This window comes from Phyllostomus discolor, chromosome 8 (assembly GCF_004126475.2).
Source record: "Phyllostomus discolor isolate MPI-MPIP mPhyDis1 chromosome 8, mPhyDis1.pri.v3, whole genome shotgun sequence".
Taxonomy (NCBI): Eukaryota; Metazoa; Chordata; class Mammalia; order Chiroptera; family Phyllostomidae; genus Phyllostomus; species Phyllostomus discolor.
The window spans coordinates 46488036-46512774 of NC_040910.2; the positions used below are offsets into that span (position 1 = coordinate 46488036).

General features: G+C 38.9%; 2 protein-coding genes and 1 pseudogene across 2 annotated transcripts in view; all 3 read left to right on the top strand.

Moving 5' to 3' along the window:
* The window catches only part of LOC114503710 (olfactory receptor 7A17-like), a 158512-nt gene that overhangs the window by 55007 nt on the left and 78766 nt on the right, over window positions 1–24739 (top strand). The window lies entirely within an intron of this gene.
* The window catches only part of LOC114503706 (olfactory receptor 7A10-like), a 34660-nt gene continuing 18883 nt past the window's right edge, over window positions 8963–24739 (top strand). The window contains exon 1 of the mRNA XM_028521343.2: window positions 8963–9172. Within this exon, the coding sequence (XP_028377144.2) occupies window positions 9039–9172 (134 nt within the window). The 5' untranslated portion in view covers window positions 8963–9038. The remainder of the gene's footprint in view (window positions 9173–24739) is intronic.
* On the top strand, window positions 11608–13133 carry LOC114503705 (annotated as a pseudogene).

Consider the following 24739-nt stretch of genomic DNA (forward strand, 5'->3'; position numbering starts at 1 on the left):
TTGCTTCCCAGGCCTGTGATGCAGGGTCACCAGTTTTATGCTAAACGTGCAAATCCTTCCAACCTATCCAGATTACCTGGAAGGAACCTAAATAGAGTCAGTTGTTAATTCAGTTACCCAAAATAAACTCCAATAATCAAATGATCACAAATGCTGCCTCCAAATCTCAGAACATATACCAAAAATTAAGAAATGGAGGGTTATTAATAATTGCCCTCAGTTTTGTTTGCCTGGATTATTGTACCAATTAGCTAATGCTGTATAACAACTTGTCCTAAATGCTATATTATTATAATACCTTTTTTCTCAAATGGGTTTATGTGATGGGAATTGTTCTGATCTGTGCCCTGAATTTCCTGAGTCTGCATCAGCTGTGAGTTTCTTCATTGAGTGTCTATAGCTCATCCATGAAGTTATGGAAGGCTCACCTGCATCCTGTCTTTACATCAGTTTATATATATATATATGTAAGCTAATCTTTTAGTTTACAAAAAATATGTGATTTGCCTTATATTAATGCTACTTTTTTATATCCATTTAACACACATTGCTCCCTACCCAGTGACATTTCTGCCTCCTCTGTTAAAGTATGACTCAGCTACCTCCATTGTACATCTTACCTTGAACCATTCATCATTAGATTTTTTTCTCACTCATGTTTAAAGTGTCCAGTTTGCTGAATTAAAGGGGCTTTTCAAAATTAAGAATACATATTGCATGGGTCCATGTTTACATAATTCATAGATATGTATGTACAAAGGTTTTAAGTTCATTATTATATAATTCTGAAAAATTGAATCTCCCTGAGCCCATTTTCTTATTTCTGATTGTAATGTGGGATAATAATAAATCTAAAGAATATAGTGAAGAAAAAATGGAATGTACAGAAATATTTTGTTAAGTCCAGGACTTTCTTATGGGTTAGTAGTGTGTTTATGTATATATGTATATGTGTGTATATAATATTTGTATATATAAATATAATGATTTCATAAATAAAAATTCAATTGCATAAATGTACATAAATGGACTCAATAATCCCATCTTTGAATACAGCGAAGATGGCGTCGGAGTAGGAAGGAGCAGATTTGGCTTTCCTCTGCTCAGGGGAGAGAGTCCTGACCGATCTTTGGAGTGGAAAGGCAAGCAACCAACATATTTCAGCATTTTTGAGAACGGAGGACCAAGGATTGTGGCAGAACCGAAAGAACAAAGAACAGATTGCTGCATCAAGAAGAACCAGCCTCAACACAACCTGCCCTCACCAGCACAACAAAATATAGAAGGTGGTGGACAGAGTGACCCACATTTAACCAGCTGGAGGGAAGGAACCATCAAAGAAAGACTCAACAACAATCAGAACCCAAAGGCAAACACAAAGCCAACTTAAACAACAGCCCAAGACCAGCGAGCTTGGGGGGTCAAGGAAACAGTACCACTGAAACTCACTGCTACTCTACTAAAGAAGTTCACATCATAAACCGAGGGAGCCAGAACAGATCAATATAAGAAGCTGAGGTGAACAAGAAGAGTCTCACAAACAATGGGAAGACAAAGAAATACTCCCCAAATGAAAGGAAAGGAGGAAGCCTCAAAAAGAATGCTAAATGAAACAGAGGCAATTCAACTATCAGATATTGAATTCAAAGCAGTGATTGTCAGGAAGCTCAATGAGCTCACAATGAGCTACGAGAAGCTACAGGGAAGCTACAATGAACTCAATGAAAACTACATCAGCATAAAAAAGGAAATAGAAACTCTCAACAAGGGCCAAGAGGAAATGAAGAATACAATCTCTGAAATGAAGAACACAGTAGAAGGAATGAAAAGCAGGATCGATGAAGCAGAAGATCGGATCAGCGAGCTAGAGGACAAAATAGAAGAAAACACCCAGAAAGAGCAAGAAAGGGAAAAGAGGCTCAGAAAGAATGAAGAGGGATTAAGAGAAATGCAAGACAATATGAAACGTAATAATATCCGTATAATAGGGATACCAGAAGGAGAAGAAGAAGAACAAGGGATAGAAAACCTAGTTGAACAAGTGATGATGGAAAACTTCCCTAATTTGATGAGACAAAAAGTCACACAAATACAGGAAACACAGAGAGTCCCAATCAAGAGGAACCCAAGGAGGCCCACCTCAAGACACATCATAATTAAAATGGCAAAATTTCAAGACAAAGAGAGAATCTTAAAGGCAGCAAGGGAGAAGAAGGAAGTAACATACAAGGGGGCTCCAATAAGGCTAACAGCTGACTTCTCAATGGAAACACTCCAAGCCAGAAGAGAATGGCAAGAAATAATCCAAGTAATGAGAACCAGAGGCCTGCAACCACGACTACTTTACCCAGAAAGGCTCTCAATTAAGATAGAAGGCCAAATAAGAAGCTTCTCAGACAAAAGAAGTCTAAAAGAATACACCTCCACTAAACCAACTCTGCAAGAGATGCTGAGGGACTGCTTTAAGGAAAGAAAGGAAAAGAGAGAGTGAGAGAGGATCACACGTACATAAAAGGCAATGAATAAGTACCTATCAATAATAACCTTAAACGTAAATGGACTAAACGCTCCAATCAAAAGACATAGAATAGCTGATTGGATAAGAAAACATGACCCACACATATGCTGTCTACAAGAGACCCACCTCAGGATAAAAGATCTGCACAGGTTGAAAGTGAAGGGCTGGAAACAAATTTTCCAAGCAAATGGACAGGAGAAAAAAGCCGGGGTAGCAATACTCATATCTGACAAAATAGACTTCCAAAGAAGATCCATAAAGAGAGACCCAGAAGGTCATTTCATAATACTCAAGGGAAGAATTCACCAAGAAGACATAAACATAGTAAATATATATGCACCCAACATAGGAGCACCTAAATACATAAAGAAAATCTTAGAGGACTTCAAGAAAGATATGGACAGCAACACAATTATTGTGGGGGATTTTAACACCCCTCTATCAAAAATGGACAGATCTTCCAAACAAAACATCAACAAAGATATTGTGGCATTGAACAATACCCTAGACGAGCTGGGCTTTACTGATATTTACAGAACCCTCCATCCCAAAGAAGCTAAATACACATTTTTTTTCAAATGTACATGGAACATTTTCAAAGATTGACCACATGATAGGACACAAAACAAGCCTCAACAATTTCAAAAAAATTGAAATCATACCAAGCAATTTCTCGGATCACAAGGGACTGAAACTAGAAACCAACCACAAGGAAAAAAACCCAAAACACTCAAATTCGTGGAGATTAAACAGCATGCTATTAAACAATGAATGGGTCAAGAATGATATTAGGGAAGAAATCAAACGGTTTTTGGAAACAAATGAAAATGAACTCACAACAACCCAAAACTTATGGGACACAGCCAAGGCAGTCCTGAGAGGGAAGATCATAGCGATACAGGCCCACCTAAAAAAGTTAGAAACATTTCAAACAAACAACCTAACCCTACGTCTACAAGAACTCGAGGAACAACAACAAAGACAGCCCAGAGCAAGCAGAAGGAAGGAAATAACCAAGATCAGAGCAGAATTAAATGACATAGAGGCTAAAAGCACAATTCTAAAGATCAATGAATCCAAGAGTTGGTTCTTTGAAAAGATAAACAAAATCGACAAGCCTTTAAGCAGACTCATCAAGAAAAAAAGAGAGAAAACCCAAATAAACACAATCAGAAATGAAAGAGGAGAGATTACAACAGATACCACAGAAATACAAAGGATTGTAACAAATTACTACAAAGAGCTGTATGCCAAGAAATTTGAAAACCTAGATGAAATGGACAAATTTCTAGAAAAATATAACCTTCCAAAACTCAATAAAATGGAAGCAGAAAGCCTCAACAAACCAATAACAGCAAAAGAAATCGAAGCAGTAATCCAAAAACTCCCAACACACAAAAGCCCTGGACCAGATGGTTTCACAGGAGAATTCTACAAAGCATTTAAGGAAGAACTAACACCTATCCTTCACAGACTATTTCAAAAAATCCAAAAAGATGGAAGACTACCAAACTCTTTTTATGAGGCCAACATCATCTTAATCCCAAAACCAGATAAAGACACAACAAAGAAAGAAAACTACAGGCCAATATCGCTGATGAACATTGATGCTAAAATCCTCAACAAGATACTGGCAAACCGCATCCAACAGTACATTAAGAAGATCATACACCATGACCAAGTTGGATTCATTCCAGGTATGCAAGGATGGTACAATATACGCAAATCAGTAAATGTAATACATCACATAAACAAAAGCAAAGACAAAAACCACATGATCATATCGATAGATGCAGAAAAAGCATTTGATAAGGTACAGCACCCATTTATGATAAAAACACTCAGTAAAGTGGGAATAGAGGGAGCATTCCTCAACATAATAAAGGCCATATATGAGAAACCTACAGCCAACATTATACTCAATGGGCAAAAATTAAAATCTTTTCCACTAAGAACAGGAACAAGACAAGGATGTCCACTTTCACCACTTCTATTCAATATAGTACTGGAGGTTCTAGCCACAGCAATCAGACAAGAAAAAGAAATAAAAGGAATCCAAATCGGAAAGGAGGAAACAAAACTGTCACTGTTTGCAGATGACATGATAGTGTACATAGAAAATCCTATAGACTCCACCAAAAAACTGCTTGACCTAATAAATGAATTTGGTAAAACAGCGGGATACAAAGTCAATATCCAGAAATCAAAGGCATTTCTGTACACCAACAATGAAACAGCAGAAGCAGAAATCCAGAAAAAAATCCCATTTGAAATAGCAAAAAGGAAAATAAAATACCTAGGAATAAACCTAACCAAAGAGGTAAAAGACCTGTATTCAGAAAACTACATAACACTGAGGAGAGAAATCAAGGAGGACACAAACAAATGGAAACATATACCGTGTTCATGGATTGGAAGAATTAATATCATTAAAATGTCCATACTACCAAAAGCAATCTACACATTCAATGCAATACCGATTAAAGTACCAATGGCATATTTCACAGACATAGAACAAACACTTCAACAATTTATATGGAACCATAAACGACCCCGAATAGCTGCTGCAATTTTGAGAAAGAAGAGTAAAGTAGGAGGAATCACAATACCTGACATTAAACTATACTACAAGGCCACTGTAATCAAAACAGCCTGGTACTGGCATAAAAACAGGCACATGGACCAATGGAACAGAACAGAGAGCCCAGAAATAAACCCAAGCCTCTACGGTCAATTAATATTTGACAAAGGAAGCAGCAACATAAAATGGAATAAAAATAGCCTCTTCAACAAATGGTGTTGGGAGAACTGGACAGCCACGTGCAAAAAAATGAAACTCGAGCACCAACTTACACCTTATACAAAAATAGATTCAAGGTGGATAAAAGACTTAAATATAAAGCGTGACACCATTAAAGTCCTAGAAGAGAACGTAGGTAGGAAAATCTCAGATATTTCACGCAGAAACTTTTTTACTGACTTGTCTCCTAGAGCAAGGGACATAAAGGAAAGAATAAACAAATGGGACCTCATCAAAATTAAAAGCTTTTGCACAGCTAAGGAAAACAGTATCAAAATAAAAAGAGAACCAACTGTATGGGAAAACATATTTGCTAATGATACCTCAGACAAGGGTTTAATCTCCAAAATATATAAAGAACTTACACGACTCCACTCTAAGAAGACAAGTAACCCAATTAAAAAATGGGCAAAGGACTTGAACAGGCAATTCTCCAAGGAGGACATACAGAAAATCCAAAGACACATGAAGCGATGTTCAATATCGCTAGCCATCAGAGAGATGCAAATTAAAACCACAATGAGATACCACTTCACACCAGTCAGAATGGCCATCATAAACAAAGCAACAAATAACAAGTGTTGGAGAGGATGTGGAGAAACGGGGTCCCTAGTGCACTGTTGGTGGGACTGCAGACTGGTACAACCATTATGGAAAGCAGTTTGGAAATTCCTCAGAAAACTAAAAATGGATCTGCCTTTTGACCCAGCAATTCCATTGCTGGGACTCTATCCTAAGAACACTAAAACACCAATACAAAAGAACCTTTGCACCCCAATGTTCATAGCAGCACAATTTACAATAGCTAGGTGCTGGAAGCAACCTAGATGCCCATCAGTAAATGAATGGATCAAAAAACTATGGTACATTTACACAATGGAATTCTATACAGCAGAAAGAAAGAAGGAGCTCATACCCTTTGCAACAGCATGGATGGAGCTGGAAAGCATTATGCTAAGTGAAACAAGCCAGGCAGTGAAAGACAAATACCACATGATATCACCTTTAACAGGAATCTAAACAACAAAACAAAACAAAACAAAAAACTAGCAAAATATAACCAAAGACACTGAAATAGGGGATAGTCTGACAGTGGCCAGAGGGGAGAGAAGAGGGAATTTCAGGGGGGAATGGGTAGGGATTACAGGAACAAATTTGGAGGACACATGGACAAAAACTAAGGGTGGGGGGTAATGGGGGGAAGGGGGGAGGGTTGGGTGGAGGGGCTGAAACGGGAGTAGGGGGCAGAAAACTGTACTTGAACAATGATTGAAATAAAAAAAAAAATAATCCCATCTTTGATGTTGAAAGGAAATTTGAGATAAGACTGGAGAGGATAGAAAAGAAATTATGACAGGTTGAATTAAAGTGAAGATTAAAAAATGTAGAAACTTACATACAAAGATTTTAAGTAATACGGTTGTCTGTAATTTTTTTATCCTCACCTCAGGACATGTTTCCATTGATTTAAGAGTGAGAGGGAGAGAGAGAGAGAGAGACTCAAATGAGAAAGGTTGATCTGTTGCCACACACACATGCCCCAATGAAGGATCAAATTCCCAATCCATGCAAGTGTCCTTACCAGGAATCCAACCCACAACCTTTTGATACACAGAACAATGCTTCAACTAACTGAGCCTCATGGTCAGGGCAGTTGTCTTTAATTATTTTCCTTTCTCAATGTCCAAAGACTTCAAAGTCAGAACTACATTTTCTTTTATACAATGGGGATCTCTGTACCAGCTAATGGGGCAGAATCTCCAAATTGACTTTAGATTTGTTTTTTTCTGCTTATTGGGTGTTTCAACAGAAAATGTCCTTACCCAAGGGATGCAAGTAAATGAATTGAGGTCCTTAATGTCACTTCCCCCTAAAAATGATTGAATAAGTGTCTGCATAACATTGCTATTGCTGCTGTAACAAATCACACAATAAGGATTTAAAAGAAACAAGTTAATACACCTACAGATCTGGGGGGTCAGAAGCCTGATGAGTCAATGGGCAGAAAGCAAGATGTCTGCAGAGCCAGGTTCCTTCTGGAGGCTCCAGGGAATGTCCCATTTCCTCTCCTACCCCAATTTCTCCTTCCACTAGGCCCTTTCTCCATCTTCAAGGCCAGCCATGTACTATCTTCCAGTTTCCCTCTGATTCCAACTATTCTTCCCTCCTGTTCCAATGTTAGGACCACCTACATAATCATGGCATCTTATCTTTAAAGTAGCTAATTAGCCACACTATTCCATCTGCTACTTTAATTGTCCCTTACAATGAAAAGTAACATATTACATATTTCTAGAAATGAAGATGTGGATATCTTTGGAGGCTCTCTTTTGCTTACTGCAATTTTTCTTCGATAATAATTTTCATGGTGTCACACAAGGGCCCTTATGCAAACAAATCAAATTAGGTACTTTACAGAAGCATATCATGTGATGTCATTCATGAATCCTTATATAAAATAATTGAACAATGAATTTATAACAGCTTCTGGAATGAGTGAATATATACTATCCATTCAAAGTTACCTGCAAGTGATTTTTGGTTCTGAAGACCTAAAAGAACGTGACTCTAACATAGATGCAGCCATACTACTCAAAGTGTGGTCCAGAGAGCAGCACCTGCAGCATCAACACCACCTGGGAACTCATTTGATTCTAAGAACCCCTGGGCCCACCAGGACCTGCATCTGAACAGTAATCCTGGGTGACTTATATGCACCTTGAAGTTGGAGAAATGTTGGTCTAGACTAGGCTTTGTCACCTTCTCATGTTGACAATAGGGGTGGGATCATTATTTCTGATGGTTACTGTAGGTGGTTAGTAGCCTCTGTCCACATGTTTCAGGGGCAAAATCATCTCAGGGGGAGAACCACAAGCCCAGAGTTTGAAAACTGGAAGCAACCTGACAGATTTCAATCACGGTTCATCCCGCACTTAGTTAATAATTTTGAGCAAATCACTAAAGCCCTTCCAGCCCCACTTCTGCAAAAGGAAATGCAGTTCATGATAGTAATACCTAATAGAATGGACTTTTCAAGAATTATATCAAAAAAGTCTATAAGGCACTAAGTTCAGATTATATAGCATAAAACTATCAAAGGGTATCTCCCATAATTAACACATATTTTATAATGAGGCACTAAATGACAGCTCATAACTTGTGACATTATTAAGAAATATTCTATTTATTTTGACAAATGCATCAGGAAGCCAGGCAGTGTGGTAGCCAGGACTGCATATCAAAGTAACACAGTTCTCCCCTCATTGAAGAGGGGATAACAATGCTCTGGAGACATTGGGGCAGCATTGCTGCCACAAATAAATTCTTGGGCATCAAAGGGTGTATCTGATTCTGATGCGTGTCGTAGTCTCAGACTTTGGAGAAAATGTTAACTCAGTGTTAGAGAAAGGTACTAGGAGGTGAGACCTCTGGGAAGCAGATGAGACCCAAGACAAGGAGTCATAAAATCTAAATCCACCTAGCCTCTAACATGGTCTTTTGAGATCTGAGAATCATTAGGAAAAATTTTCTTTCTGTTAATTACAGAGGCCCGGTGGGAAATCATGTACTTAGATGTAGGAATAACACAAGGGGAATGTGTCTGATGAGCCAATATACAGAAAGTTGTAAATATCTCCCCATGAAGTACCTGAGCTTGTACAATGATGGTGGACAGGACATGGTCGTTGCTGTTGATTCCTAAGACTTGCTCAAGAACTGATGCTTCACTCCATCCTACTGTCTTGTGTAGGACAGAGCTTCAGTCCCCATCATCAACCCTACAGGGAGCAATTATCACTTACTCACGGAAACCTTCCTTTCAGAAAACCCATCCAGGGGAATCTGAGAGCCTGGTATGTACATTAGGAAAGGGTCAGATAGGCTGGAACTTGAGAACTTTTACTGTGTCACTAGGACCCTAATCATCCCAGCCCTGAGACCAGATATCTCTGTTTGTATTCCTGGTTAAGGAACTAATTTATACTTAATTTACTTAATATATTAACAAGGATCTGTCTACTTGAATCTGCTCTCCAGGGTCAAGTAATGGGAATGGGAGTCCAGTCAGTTGACGCTGTGCAATGAGTGAGATGCATGAAATGGCTACAGGAAAATGAAAACACTTGTGAGTGGTTTTCCTGTTTGGGGGAGAAGGAAATGGAACATTGGGTGTGGAGAGCACTGCAGTGAAGTGAGAGTGTTTGTACTAAAATTCCAAGATGGGTGTATTTCAGCATGTTTTCTATTCATTGAAAGATCAACCAGTAGAAGTAGACAGCATCATGCAGTAGCAGTTAGGGAGACAGACATTTCGGTATCTTCTTTCATGCTGCATATTCACATTAGAAAATATTTAATAAGTCTAAAATGGAATATTAAGTAGTTTTATCTCATTACTGGTGAGGCTCATATATTTTTGGATTTTGTGTCCTTTTATTTCTATATTCAAACAGTTAGCAGAAATTCCTATCCAACACTCAGCCTTTCCATGTAGTGCACATTTTTCTATGCATTGAATGAGAGATTCAGTAGTGCTCTTGGGAATACAAATTCAGGACTCGCCCTTTTGTAGCCAAATAGCGTGCTGAGAAACAATAGTTTAAATAATGCAGGAATGAAAACATTAAGGTCACACATTATATCTTAAATCTTAATGATACCAAGACCTCTTAGTTCACATTTATATTTATGCCATGATGACTTCACTGTCCCAGCTAACATGGTGGAAACCTCCAAATGTTTTAAAATTTCTGCTCTAGTCCGTGTGGATTTTCAGAGTAAAATGCCTACCCAAGGGAGCTAGAGATGCAGACATTTAAACTCAGCCCCTCCATCACATGTCACTGGATGACTGACTCTATTAGACTGCTGAGACTGCTGGGAAGAACCCCCACACCAGTCGTTCTCAGTGAGCACAGATATGGGCATACAGTTCTAAGTGTCAGAACCTGGCTTGAGTCTTGCTGACTAATCTCAAGGTGTCTGCAAGGTTGGGTCCCTCCTAGAGGCTCAGGGAGAACCTAAGAGAGACAGGGGAGAACCTGTCTTCTCCTTAATTCCAGTTTGTGTTCTGACACCTGCATTCCTTGGCTCTGGGCCCTCCCTCCTTCACCAAAGCCAGCAGTGTTGTATTTTCTCCTAGTCTCCCTCTCTGCATGTAGGGGAGCACTGTGCCAACCTTGTCCCCCTATATGATCCTGCTCATCTTCTACCTTCAAGTCAGCTGAGTAGCATCATGTTCCTTCTGCTACCCTCATCCTCCAGTTCATATAAAAACATCATATTCAAACATACTGGGGATTAGGATATGGTCATCTTAGAGAGGTCAGAATTCTGCTTGCTACAAACTGTTTTTCAGAATACTATGATTATGTGTCACTCAAGGGCCCTTATACAAAGGATACACAGATTTAATCATAGGCTCTGGAATGAGTGAATACACTCTTCTGCCAAAACTCTACACGAGGACAATATTTGAATCACAGGAACTGAAACAACTTGTAATTGAGTCTAACAGAAACCACAGCCTTTCTTCCCAGAGAGTGGGCCACAGACAGGACCTGCAGCATAAACACTACCTGGGCACTAGTCAGATACACAGCTTCTCTGAGCCTGAAATATCTGCTGAGTCAGGTTCTGCATTTGAACTAGAATTCTGGATACACTATATGCATTTGAAACTGAAGAAGTGCTGGTCTAAACTAGATTTTGTTACCTTTTACAATTTACATTTGGGGATGGATTATAAATACGGGGATATTTATTTGTGTGAGCATGAATTGTAGGTGTTTAGTGGTATCCCTTCAGGCATTGCTAGGTGTAAAATCATTTCCAGTTGAAACCCACTGACTGGAAGAAACCAGAAAAATCATAACCAAGGCCCATTATATACTCTGATATTACCTTTGAGCAAATTGCCAAACCCCTTCAGCTCTTTTCTAAGGCCTTGGTACTGGCCATCCCCACTGCCAAGTACATACTTGCACATACAGCCTTGATCTCCCTCCCTCTCTCTCTTGAGTTGAGTGCTCAAATGTCACTTGTTGGCAGGTCTTGCATAAAAACCCATGAGAAATAGAATGGCCTAGATACTTTCCCTTTAGACCTGCTTTTGTTTTCTTCATAGGATTTGCCACCATGTGTAATGTTATATTTATTTCTATTTTTTGCTTCTATCTCCTATCCCCAATATTGGCTTGTAAAAACTTGTGTTTTTCAGCACCATCTATTCACAGCATAGACAGTGCAGAAAACACAGTCAGCACTTAATTTGTATTCCTGAAAACTTGAATAATTTCTCTTTAACACTGTAATTAGGCTAACACCTTAGGGAAAAAATGATTGGGACAAAAATTTGAGCTCTGATTAACACAGAAAACGAGAAAGAAACAGATCCATCTCAAAATACTGAAATTAATATCTCCACTGCAAAATATAAACAGTGGCAATAGAGCTGTGTGAGTAATTCTGGCTCATATGAAAATTACTCCTGTTCTTTTTCTCTTTCTTGAAAGTCACCTCTACCTCATGGATTCACGGAACCTTACAAAAGTGTCAGAATTTCTCCTCCTGGGATTATCAGAGGACCCAGAACTGCAGCCCCTCCTATTTGGGCTGTTCCTCTGCATGTACCTGATCACAGTGTTGGGAAACCTGCTCATTATCCTGGCTGTTAGCTCAGACTCCCACCTCCACACACCCATGTACTTCTTCCTCTCTAACCTGTCCTTGGTAGACATCTGTTTCACCTCCACCACCATCCCAAAGATGCTGCTGAACATCCAGACACAGAGCAAAGCCATCACCTATGCAGGCTGCATCACTCAGACATGTTTTTCCTTACTCTTTGGAGTATTAGATGATATCCTCCTGACTGTGATGGCCTATGACCGCTTTGTGGCCATCTGCCACCCCCTGCACTACATGGTCATTATGAACCCCCGACTCTGTGGACTACTGGTTCTGGTGTCCTGGATCATAAGTGCCTTGAATTCCGTTACAATGTTTGATGGTATTGAGGCTGTCCTTCTGCCCAGGCTTGGAAATCCCCCACTTTTTCTGTGAACTCAATCAGATGACCCAACTTGCCTGTTCTGACAATTTCCTTAATAACATTGTGATTTATTTTGTAACTATGCTACTGGGTGGTGGTCCCCTGGCTGGAATTCTTTACTCTTACTCCAAGATTGTGTCCTCCATACGAGCAATCCCATCAGCTCAGGGGAAGTATAAAGCATTTTCCACCTGTGCATCTCACCTCTCAGTTGTCTCCTTATTTTATTGTACAAGCCTAGGAGTGTATCTCAGCTCTGCTGTTACCCACAACTCACAGTCCAGTGCAATCGCCTCAGTATTGTACAACGTGGTCACATCCATGCTGAACCCCTTCATCTACAGTCTCAGGAACAAGGACATAAAGAGAGCTCTCAAAAGATTTTTTGTGCTGACAGGTACACAAGGGACAATCACCTGAAGCTCAAAAATGACACTCGCCTTCTTTGCCTTAAGTTTCAAAACCAGAAACTGTGATTCTTATACAGATATTGGGTTTTGAACTTGCTCGTTTCATTTCTGCCTTGGAATTTCCTTTGTTTGTTTCAACTTCTCTATATAGTTTAAGCCACCATTTTATTAAGTCTTCTCCTTTGTCTATTATATACACAGATTTTCCTTTGTCCTCTTTCCTAAAATCAAAAAGTTTTTTCCAACCTTGATCAGATATTTTTGGAAGTGTTTCTTTACTTGTGTGGCAACATTGATGTCTTTAGAATAATTTCTTCTCAAATGACATATAGGGCCAGCAGAAGTAAGCTTGCTTGAGCATGGTTGGTATGGTACATGAATGCTTCACGTGAGATAGCAATTTCAGCATTTCACCTAAAATGTAATATGGTGTATTTGATTGTGATATTTTCATATTACAGAATTACAAAACATGTAATTCTGTAATGAGCCTAGGAGGCCTTTATGACTTTGTAATAAAAAGGAGGTTTATTAGTGCCAGACCCTATATATTATTGTAAATAATTTCTTCTTGCTTTGTAGATAGAGGAGTAAAGGTTTTTCTAAATAGGAATTTTATAACATGTTGATTCTTGTATAAAATTCACAAAAATTTTATGTATATTCATGTGTGTAATTCCAAAAGAATTTTGAGCCCTGGATATATCCACGGATGTATCTGTTGTCTAACTTACTCCCTTTGATCTTATTGAAATTGCATCTAATTAAAAATAAAAATGCATATCTCTCAGGTTCCAAAACAAAATAAAAACATTAAATTAAAAATGGAGTTCCAAGGGAACTCCATAGTTGGGGACAATACAAGTGCGTATGCAGCAGCTGTGACATGCATCTGGCACTGTGGTTACAAAAAAGATCAGGAACAGGACAAGGCTTTCCACTTTTATCGCTTCTCTTCAATATAGTATTGGAAGTCCTAGCCCCAGCAATCAGACAAGAAAAAGAAATAAAAAACATCCAAATTGGAAAGGAGGAATCAAAACTCTCATTGTTTGCAGGTGACATGATAGTGTACATAGAAAACCCTATAGACTTCACCAAAAAAAAACAAACCAAAAAAAACTACTTGACCTAATAAATGAACTTGGCAAAACAGCAGGATACAGAGTCAATATTCAAAACTCAAAGGCATTTTTGTACACCAACAATGAAATATCAGAAACAGAAATTAGGAAAAATCCCACTTGATATAGCAACAACAACAACAACAACAATAAAAATAAAGTACCAAGGAATAAACCTTCCCAAGGAGATAAAAGACCTGTACTCAAAAAACTACACAACACTGAAGAAAGAAATTAAGGAGGACACAAACAAATGGAAGCATGTACCATGTTCATGGATTGGAAGAATTAACATTATCAACATGTCCATAGTACCCAAAGTAATTTATAGGTTCAATACAATCCCTATTCAAGTACCAATGACATATTTCACAGATATAGGACAAACATGTCAGAAATTTATATGGAACCATAAACAACCCTGAATAGCTGCAGCAATTTGAGAATGAAGAACAAAATAGGAGGGATCACAATACCTGATATCAAACTGTACTACAAGGCCACTGTTATAGGGGACTGTTCTGCGTGGAAGTGGGAAATGTAGCCCAGCTCCCACTTGGAAAAGTCAGTGGGGAGCGAAGTCTGGCACACAGGACCCACGCCCACAGATAGGTTCTCCTATGGGGAATCAGGCCTGCATTGTACTAGGTTGCTATGAGACTTGCTTTTGCTAAAACTCCCTCACCATGAATTGAGGCAGCAAAAGTTTATTGTTTAGTTATATCTCTAAAGTAACTTCCTAAAATCTATGCTAAACCTCCCAAGTATGGAGTGTAACCAGTTCAACCACTTTTCCCTTCGATCTGAAACATCCTTCTCTTCGAAGTAATTAGCAACATTCTTTCCTTTGTTATCTGTAAAAGGTAATCACCTATAGTGAACCTGCGCATAGTAAATGAGGACCATCCTCAATGTATTGTACCCAGAAAAGCAATAAAAGCCTGTCCATGCAGGGGTAAGGGCTCTCTCTGTCACTCAGAGAGTGGCCATACCATCCCTTTTTCTCCACAGCACTTCTGTGGTCTGTGTGAATTTGTTCATTGGAGCCACAATACACAGACTTGGTGGGCCAGAGTCTGCATCACACTGTAATCAAAACAGCCTGATGCTGGCATAAGAATAGATACATAGACCAATGGAACAGAATAGAGAACCCAGAAATAAACCCAATTCTCTATGGTCAATTAATGTTTGACAAAGGGGGCAGAAGCATAAAATGAAGTAAAAATAGCTTCTTTAACAAATGGTGTTGGGAGATCTAGACAGCCCTACATGCAAAAACAAACAAACAAACAAACAAACAAAGAAACAAACAAACAAAAAACCTTGATCACCAATGGACACCATGCACAAAAATAAACTCAAAGTGGATAAAAGGCTTAAACATAAGTAGTGACATCATGAAAGTCCTTAAGGAAAACATAAGCAGGAAAATCTCAGATATTCTATGTAGCAATATTTTCACCATTATGTCCCCTAGAGCAAGGTACATAAAAGAAAGAATGAACAAATGGGTTCTCATCAAAATAAAAAGCTTCTGCATGGCTAATGAAAATACTATTAAAATGAAAAGATAACCAATCACATGGGAAAACATATTTGCCAATGATACCTTAGACAAGGGCTTGATCTCCAAAATATATAAAGAACTCAAACGAGTCTACCTCAGGAAGACAACCAACCACATCACAAAATGGGCAGGAGATCTGAACAGACACTTCTCTAAGAGGGACATACAGAGGTTCCAGAGGTATACGAAAAGACACTCAGCATCACGAACCATCAGAGAGATGAAAATTAAAACTACAATGAGATGCCACTTCACGCCAGTGAAAATGGCCATCATAAACAAATCAACAAACAACAAATGTTGGAGAGGATGTGGAGAAAAGGGAACCCTAGTGTATTGTTGGTGGGAATGCAGACTGGTATAGCCACTATGGAAAACAGTATGGAATTCCCTCAGAAAACTAAAACTGCCTTTTGACCCAGCAATTCCATTGCTGGGATTATATCCTAAGAACCCTGAAACACCAATCCAAAAGAACCTGTGCACCCCAATGTTCATAGCAGCACAATTTACAATAGCCAAGTGCTGGAAGCAACCTAAGTGCCCATCAGTAAATGAATGGATCGAAAAACTATAGTACATTTATGCAATGGATTTCTATGCAGCAGAAAGAAAGAAGGAGCTCCTACCCTTTGTGACAGCATGGATGGAACTGGAGAGAATTATGCTAAGTGAAATAAGCCAGGTGGTGAAAGACAAATACCATATGGTCTCACCTTTAAGTGGAACCTAATCCACAAAACAAACAAGCAAGCAAAATATAACCATAAACACTGAAATTAAGAAGATACTAACAGCAACCAGAGGGCAGGTAGGAGGGGATAATGGTGGAAAAATGTGGAAGGGTTTTCAGGAACAACTATGAAGGACAAAATCAAGGTGGGGTGGAATCAGGGGAGGGAGGTGGGGATGGCAGGAATGGGAAGAGTGGTGGGAGGAAAAGGCAGACAAGCATACTTGAACAACAATAAAAAATTTGCATTATATGTCAAAAGTTTATTAAATATCTAAATTCAGGGCGCTTATATATTAAATAGAATTTTATTTTTAATATATTTTATTGATTATGCTATTACAGTAATCCCATTTTCCCCCCTAACTCCCCTCCACCCAGCATACACCCTCCCACCCACATTCCTCCCCCCCCCTTCAGTTCATGTCTATGGTCATATATAGGTTCTTTGGCTTCCACATTTCCCATACTATTCTTACCCTCCCCCTTTCTATTTTCTACCTACCGTCTATGCTACTTATTCTCTGTACCTTTTTCCCTCTCCCCCCTCCAAATCCTCACTGATACCCCTCCATGTGATCTCTATTTCTGTGGTTCTGTTCCTTTTCTAGGTGTTTGCTTAGCTTGCTTTGTTTTTGTTTTAGGTGTGGTTGTTAATAATTGTGAGTTTTCTGTCATTTTACTGTTCATATTTTTTATCTTCTTTTTCTTAGATAAGTTTCTTTAACATTTCATATAATAAGGACTTGGTGATGATGAACTCTCTTAACTTGACTTTATCTGGGAAGCACTTTATCTGCCCTTCCATTCTAAATGATAGCTTTAATGGATAGAGTAATGTGGGATATAGGTCCTTGCCTTTCATGACTTGGAATACTTCTTTCCAGCCCCTTCTTGCCTGCAAGGTCTCTTTTGAGAAATCAGCTGACAGTCTGATGGGAACTCCTTTGTAGGTAACTGTCTCCTTATTTCTTGCTGCTTCTAGGATTCTCTCCTTCATTTTATTATTGGCTAATGTAATTATGATGTGCCTTGGTGTGTTTCTTCTTGGGTCCAACTTCTTTGGGACTCTCTGAGCTTCCTGGACTTCCTGGAAGTCTATTTCCTTTGCCAGATTGGGGAAGTTCTCCTTTATCATTTGTACAACTAACTTTTCCACTTGTTGCTCTTCCTCTTCTCTTTCCAGTATCCCTATAATTCGGATGTTGGAATGTTTAAAGATATCCTGGAGGTTCCTAAGTTTCTCCTGATTTTTTTTTTAATTCTTATTTCTTCATTCTTTTCTAGTTGGATTTTTCTTCCTTCCTTTTGGTTCACACCATTGATTTGAGACCCAGTTTCCTTTCCATCATTATTGGTTCCCTGTACATTTTCCTTTATTTCACTTAGCATAAATTTTTTTCATCTTCATTTTTAAAATCTAATTTGTGACCAAATTCAACCAATTCTGTGAGCATCCTGATTACCAGTATTTTGAACTGTGCATCTGGTAGGCTGGCTATCTCTTCATCACTTAGTTGTATTTTTTCTGGAGCTTTGATCTGTTCTTTCATTTGGGCCAATTTTTTTGGCTTGATGTACCTGTTACATAGTGAGGGATGTAGCCTTAGGTATTCACTCAGGCAGGGTATCCCATGTGGCTGTGTTGTGAGGTTGTATGTGTGGGAGGAGTCCAAGAGGGAACGATGGTGCTTGCTCCACTCCCTGCTGGATTTCAGTCACTTCCCCTGCTTCCCACAAGCAAATTGGGCTCTTCTGGTGCTGATTCCCATGTGGGTGGGTTTGGGTACATCCTGGGACCCTGTGGGTCTCTCCAACAAATTCTCCAGTGAGGATGGGAGTTTCTCCCACTGCCTCAAATTCCACAGGTGTTTTCAACCAGTGGTTTGAGGCTTTGTTTTCCTGTGCTGGGGCCCTGGGTTGAGCAATCTGTCCAGTTCCCCAGTTGTTTCTCCCAGTTCATCTGCATGCAAATATGGGACTGCCCAGTCTGCAATCTGTCACCTCACTGGGTCCACTCGCTGCTGCCTTGCCAGCCAGCGGCAGTTTTGCACACACTCCTCCACAATGCATGGCCTCACCAGGTCCGCCAGCCACCACCTTGCCTTCTCCAGTCCTCTAGTCACCACCTTGCTGCTGGTCCTCTCTGCCCAGCTGTCTGTCTCTGCTCCTCCTACCAGTCTGGATGAATATGTCTTCTTTAATTCCTTGGTTGTCAGACTTCCATACAGTTTGATTATCTGTCAGTTCTGGTTGATTTTTATTTTTAATTTTTTGTTGTTCTTCTTTTGGTTGTGCAAGGAGGCACAGTGTGTCTACCTATGCCTCCATCTTGGCTGGAAGTATTATTAAATAGAATTTTAGATAGCACATATCAATGCTATATTATAAGATAATACTCATTTGGAAGATCAAATTCCCACTCAGTAAGCCATGAAAAAGCATATAATATAAAATTCTGGGTGATTTAAGAGCATTAATGTGATTGATTAAATAAAATATTTTCATAAAGACAATAAAAAAGAACATTGGAATCATATCAAACATATTCTCTAACCACAATGCTATGAAATTAGAAATTATAAGAGAACATGAAAAAAAAACACAAAAAGACATAGAAACTTAACAACATGTTATTAGACAATGACATGTTGAACAATGAGGTCAAAAAGAAATCAAAGATACCATGAAACAAATGAAAATGAGGACACAAGAATTCAGAATTTGTGAGACACAGGGAAAGCAATACTAAGAAGGAAATTCATAGCATTACAGGCCTATATATATATATATATATAAAAAAAACCCAACAACCCAGAAATAAACAATCTAACTGTCCGCATAAAAGAACTGGGAAAGAAAACATCAAACCAACCCCAAAGTGAGTAGAAGGAAGGAAATAATAAAGATCAGAGCAGAAATAAATGAAATAGAGTCTACAAAAATGGTACGAAAGATCAATGAATCCAAGAGCTGATTCTCTGGAAAGATAAACAAGAATGACCTTTAACCAGACTCATCAAGAAAAAAAGAGAGGGCTCAAATAAATAAAATCAGAAATGAAAAAGAAGAAATTACAATCAAACCAATAAATACAAAGGATTGCAAAAAAAAAAAAAACGATTGTGAACAATTATATACCAATAAACTGGACAACCTGGGTGAAATGGACAAATTCCTGGAAACATACAGTCTTCCAAAATTAAATCAGGAAGAATAGAGAATCTTAATAGACAGATTACACCTAGAGAAATTGAAGTAGTAATCAAAACCTTCCAACAAACAAAAGCTTTGCACCAGATGGCTTCACAGGTGAATTTTAACAAAAATTCTGAGATAAACTAATACCTCTTCTTCTCAAACTATTTGATAAAATTCAAGAGTAGGGAAGACTCCCAAACTCCTTTTATGAGGCCTACATTATTCTAATTCCAAAACCAGAAAAACACACTTACAGAGAAAGAAAATCATAGGCCAATATCCCTGATGAACATACATGCTAAAATCCTCAAGAAAATATAGTAAACAGAATACAGCAATGCATCAAAAAGGTCATACACCATCATCAAGTGGAATTTATTCTGGAATGCAAGGTTGGTGCAACTTTCACAGATCAATAAATGTGATTCATCAAATAACCAAAATGAAGGATAAAAACCACATGATTTTATCAATAGATGCAGAAAAAGCATTTGATGTAATCGAGCACTGATTTATGATAAAAAAAAAATCTCTCAGTAAAGTAGGATTAGAGGTAGTATACTTAAACATAATAAAGGCCATATATGACAAACCCACTGCCAACATCATACTCAATGGCCAAAAATTATAAGTGTTCCTCTTAAGAGCTGGAATAAGACAAGGATGTCTGCCTTCACCTCTCTTATTCAACATAGTGCTAGAAGTCCTAGTCACAGCAATCAGACAAGAAGAAGAAATAAAAGCATCCAAATTGGAAAGGAAGAAGTAAAGCTGTCATTATTTGCAGATGACATGATACAGTACATAGAGAGCCCCCAAGATTCCACCAAGAAACCACTAGAACTCATAAATGAATTCATCAAAGTAGCAGGATACAAAATTAATACCCAGAAAGCAGTGGAATTTTTATATGCCAATAATGAACTAAGTAGAAAGGGGAGTTAAGAAAACATTAATATCCAGAAATCAGTGATATTTAATATATGTAAATAATGAACCAACTAGAAAGAAAATTTTTAAATCTCATTCGTAATTGCTACAAAAAAATAAAATACCTAGGAATAGAGCTAGCCAAATATGTAAGAGACGTGTGCTTGGAAAATTATAAAATACTGAAGAAAGAAACTGAAGATACAAATAAGTGGAAACACACACTGTGTTCATGGATAGAAAGAATTAATATCATTAAAATGTCCATATTACCCAAAGCAATCTATAGACTCAATACAATTCCTATCAAGATTCCAATGATGTAGTTCACAAAACGAGAACAAATATTTTAAAAATTTATATGGAACCACAAAAGGCCCGGCATAGCAACAGTGATCCTGAGAAAGAAGAATAGAGTTGGAAGAATCACACTACCTAATAGCAAACTATATTATAAGGCCATAATCATCAAAACTGCATGATATTAGCATAAAGACAGACACATAGATCAATGGAACAGAATAGTGGGCCCAGAAATAAACCTACAACATTATAGTCAATGAATATTTGACAGAGGAAGCAAGCACATACAAAGGGCTAAAGATAGTTTATTCAATAAACAGTGTTGGGAAAATTGGACAGATGTGTGCATAAAAATGGAACTACATCACATTCTTATACCTCACACAATGATAGATTCAAAATGGACCAAAGACTTAAATGTTAGACCCTAAACCATAAAAATCCTAGAAGAAAACATAGGAAACAAAATCTCAGATATTGCTCATACCACTATTTTATCAGATACATCTCCCAAGCAAGGGAAATAAAAGAAAAAATAAACAAGAGGAACTACATCAAACATATTTTGTACAGCAAAAGAAGTCAACAAAAGAAAAAGGCATCCCACAGGATGGGAGAACATATTCATTGATACATCTGATAAGGGGTTAATATCCAAAATTTATAAAGAACTTACAAAACTCAACACCAAGAAAACAAACAACCCATTTAAAAAACAGGCAAAGAACCTGAATAGACACTTCTCCAAAGAGGACATACAGATGGCCAATAGACATGAAAAGATGCTCAACATCACTAATTATCAGAGAAATCAAATTAAAACCATAATGAGATATCACTTCACACCTGTTAGGATAGCTGTCATCAATAAAACAGCAAACAATATGTGCTGGCAAGAATGTGGAAAAAGGGGAATTCTTTTACACTGTTAGTGGGAATGCAGATTGGTGCAGCCATAGTGGGAAGCAGTATGGAGATACTTCAAAAAATTATAAATGGATCTGCATTTTGACCTAACGATTCCACTTCTGGGACTATATCCAAAGGAACCCAGAACACTAATTTGAAAGAACATAGGAACCCCTATGTTCATTGCAGCATTATTTACAATCACCAAGATATGGAAGCTGCCCAGGTGCCCATCAACAGATGAGTGAATAAAACAAGTATGGGACATTTACACGATAGAATACTACTTGGGACTAAAAAAGAAGACAATTTTACCCTGTGTAACAGTATAGATGGACCTAGAAAACATTACGGTAAGTGAAATAAGCCAGTCAGAAGAAGACAAATACCATATGATCTCACTCATTTGTGGAATCTGATGAAAAAAACTGATCTAACAAGCAAAACAGACACTGACTCATAGATGGAGAGCAGAAGACAGCTGGTCATGGTTGGAGGTTGGGGGGGAGGGAAGAATTGAGCAAAAAGGAAAAAGGACTCATGGATGTGGACAAAGGAGTAGTGATTGCTGGGGGAGGAGGGTATAAGACGACTAAAGGGTAATGGAAAAAAAACATGAGAAAAAGGAAAAAATACAGGACTAAAAAAGAAAAATAAACACACAAAAAGAAACAAATTAATTTGCTTGCAGTTTTGGGAGTCAGAAGCCCTATGAGTCAATGGGCTGAAATCTACAATCTGCAGGTCTGGGTTCCTTCTGGAGGCTTCAGGGAGAACCCATTTTCTCTCCTTCCCCAGTTTCTCCTGCCAATAGACTCTTTCTCCATCTTCAAGGCCAGCCATACAGCATCGTTCAGGCTCCCACTGATTCCAACTATTCTTCCCTCTTGTGCCAAATGTTGGGACCACAGTGAGTACATTAGTCCCACCTACAGGATCATGCCCTATCTTATCTTAAAGTTAGCTGATTAGTCACACTATTCCATGTGCTACTTTAATTCTCTCTTGCAATGAAAAGTAACATATTATAAGTTTCTGGAAATTATGATGCAGACATCTTTGTTGATGTAGAATAAAGGCTCTTATTCTGCCTACTAAAAAATGTTTACAACAATATATTCCATGGTGTCACATGAGGGCACTTATGTAAAAGAATCAAACAAAGTATTTTTCATAAGTATATCATATGCTGTCATTCATGGATCCTTATTTAAAATAATTGAACAATGGGATTATCTAAGATGGCGTCGCAGTAGGAAGGAGCAGATTCGGCTTTCCTCTGCTCAGGGGAGAAAATCCTGACCGATCTATGGAGTAGAAAGGCAAGCAACCAACATATTTCAGCATTTTTGAAAACAGAGGACCAAGGATTGTGGCAGAACCGAAAGAACAAAGAACGGATCCCAAGGGGAGTGCTGCAACAAGGTAGGGTCCCAGGACAAGCGTGTGGTCCCAGGGCTGCAGCCCCAGGCCTGGGCCACTGCTGAGTTTACCATAGGGTTCTTGGGAGAGAGCCAGGTCAACTGCTCCCTCCCCAGCTGAGCAAGGTCTGAGCGGCTCTAGGAGGAATCCAGGTGCTGGCAAACACACGGGGGTGGTGAGCAGCTTTGGAGGTGGTGGACACCGGAGGAGCCGAGTCTTGCAGTGGACCCGGACTCCCACGGTCACTAGTCTGGCTGGAGCTTTGGCGGTGAGAGAAGTCATGCCACTGTGGGGAGTGGCGGGCTCGAACGGGAGGAATTTCTCAAGAGGAAGGAGTGAATAGACACAGACACTGTTTGGGGAATTCTACTAAAGTGATCAGTATCTCTAGCCTCTCGGCTCCCCAGCTGTGAGCGCTCAGGCACAGGCGCACAGGCACAGTTGCACCAGTCCACCCGCACACCAGCCCACCAGGGGAGGGGCCACACCCGCGCACGGGAGCACCCGCACATGAGCGCGCCTGCAAGGAGAGCATCCCCGCACACCAGCCCACAGCAGTAACCCTGGGGAAAGACCTGATTCCCACACCCAGGGCCCAAAGCTGAGGAGCCAGTGCGAACTCCACGGGCCAAGGAAGAAAAGCCAAACAAATCATCCTTCAGTCTGCCTCATCCAGCAAGAGCAGAAAAACCAGTTTGGCCACTTTGAAATCAAGAGACTTTTTAATTTGATTCTATTTTTTTAACAATTTTTAATTTTTTAAGTTTTATTGTTTTTATTCTCTTTTGATTTCTTTTTCCTCTCTTACCTGATTTCTTGCTTTATTCCTTCCTCCTTCCTGTCCTCCAATTTTATCTCTTCTTCCTGCCTTCGTCTGCCTTTTCTATTTTTTACTTTTTTAAATTTTTTCCTAAATACCTACAAGTGTGACAAAATCCTGTATCGGTGAAAAGGCCAAAGTTGACCCAAGAAGGGGCATCACAACAGCTGGGACAGTGAGATAAATGTCACTCTGCTATTACAGACAACCTGCAAGTTATTGCATATTTGTATTATTATTATTTTTCCAGTGTTCCTACATCTTTTTTTTCCTTTTTTTTAAGAGTATTTGTATATCCCTCTTATTTTTGTATAGCCTGCTTTGCTAGGATGGATTTATTGTATGACCTGACAGCTTTCCCCTGATATCTCTTTCTATACTGTATTACTAATCTACTGTCCATTAACTCACCTGTGGCCCATCAGCACACTACTAGATGTACTGTACTCCCTATCCATGTTATCTAGATCTCATAGACTCTGCCATACGAATGTTGCCATAATATTATTGTAAATAACTGCTGTTCCATACAACTCTAATTACTTCACAACACCCTCCCCCCAGATCTTAGCCCATTTCAAAGTTTCCTGAACTCTATTACTGTAGTGGTTAACTCTATTATCTCACACACTACAACTATTTACTATCCTTTACTCTCACCTTACCCCAGAATCTGACCACCCACAACCTCTCTGCTTTATAGATCTAACTCACAATCCTTCCTCCCCCAACAAGAGTCTTATCTTCTTTCCATCCTTTCTAAAAATCAGCTAGCTGGGTGGAAGACCACGGTTAACACTATACATAGTGAAAGGATCTCCTATATTTTCCCTACTTGCTATTATTGTGAATAGCATAGAATTCTCTGTTGCTGTCTTAAACCATTTTGCCTTCCCCCTCCAACTGATGACAAAAATGAATAGGTGGAGGAGGTGAACACCAGGA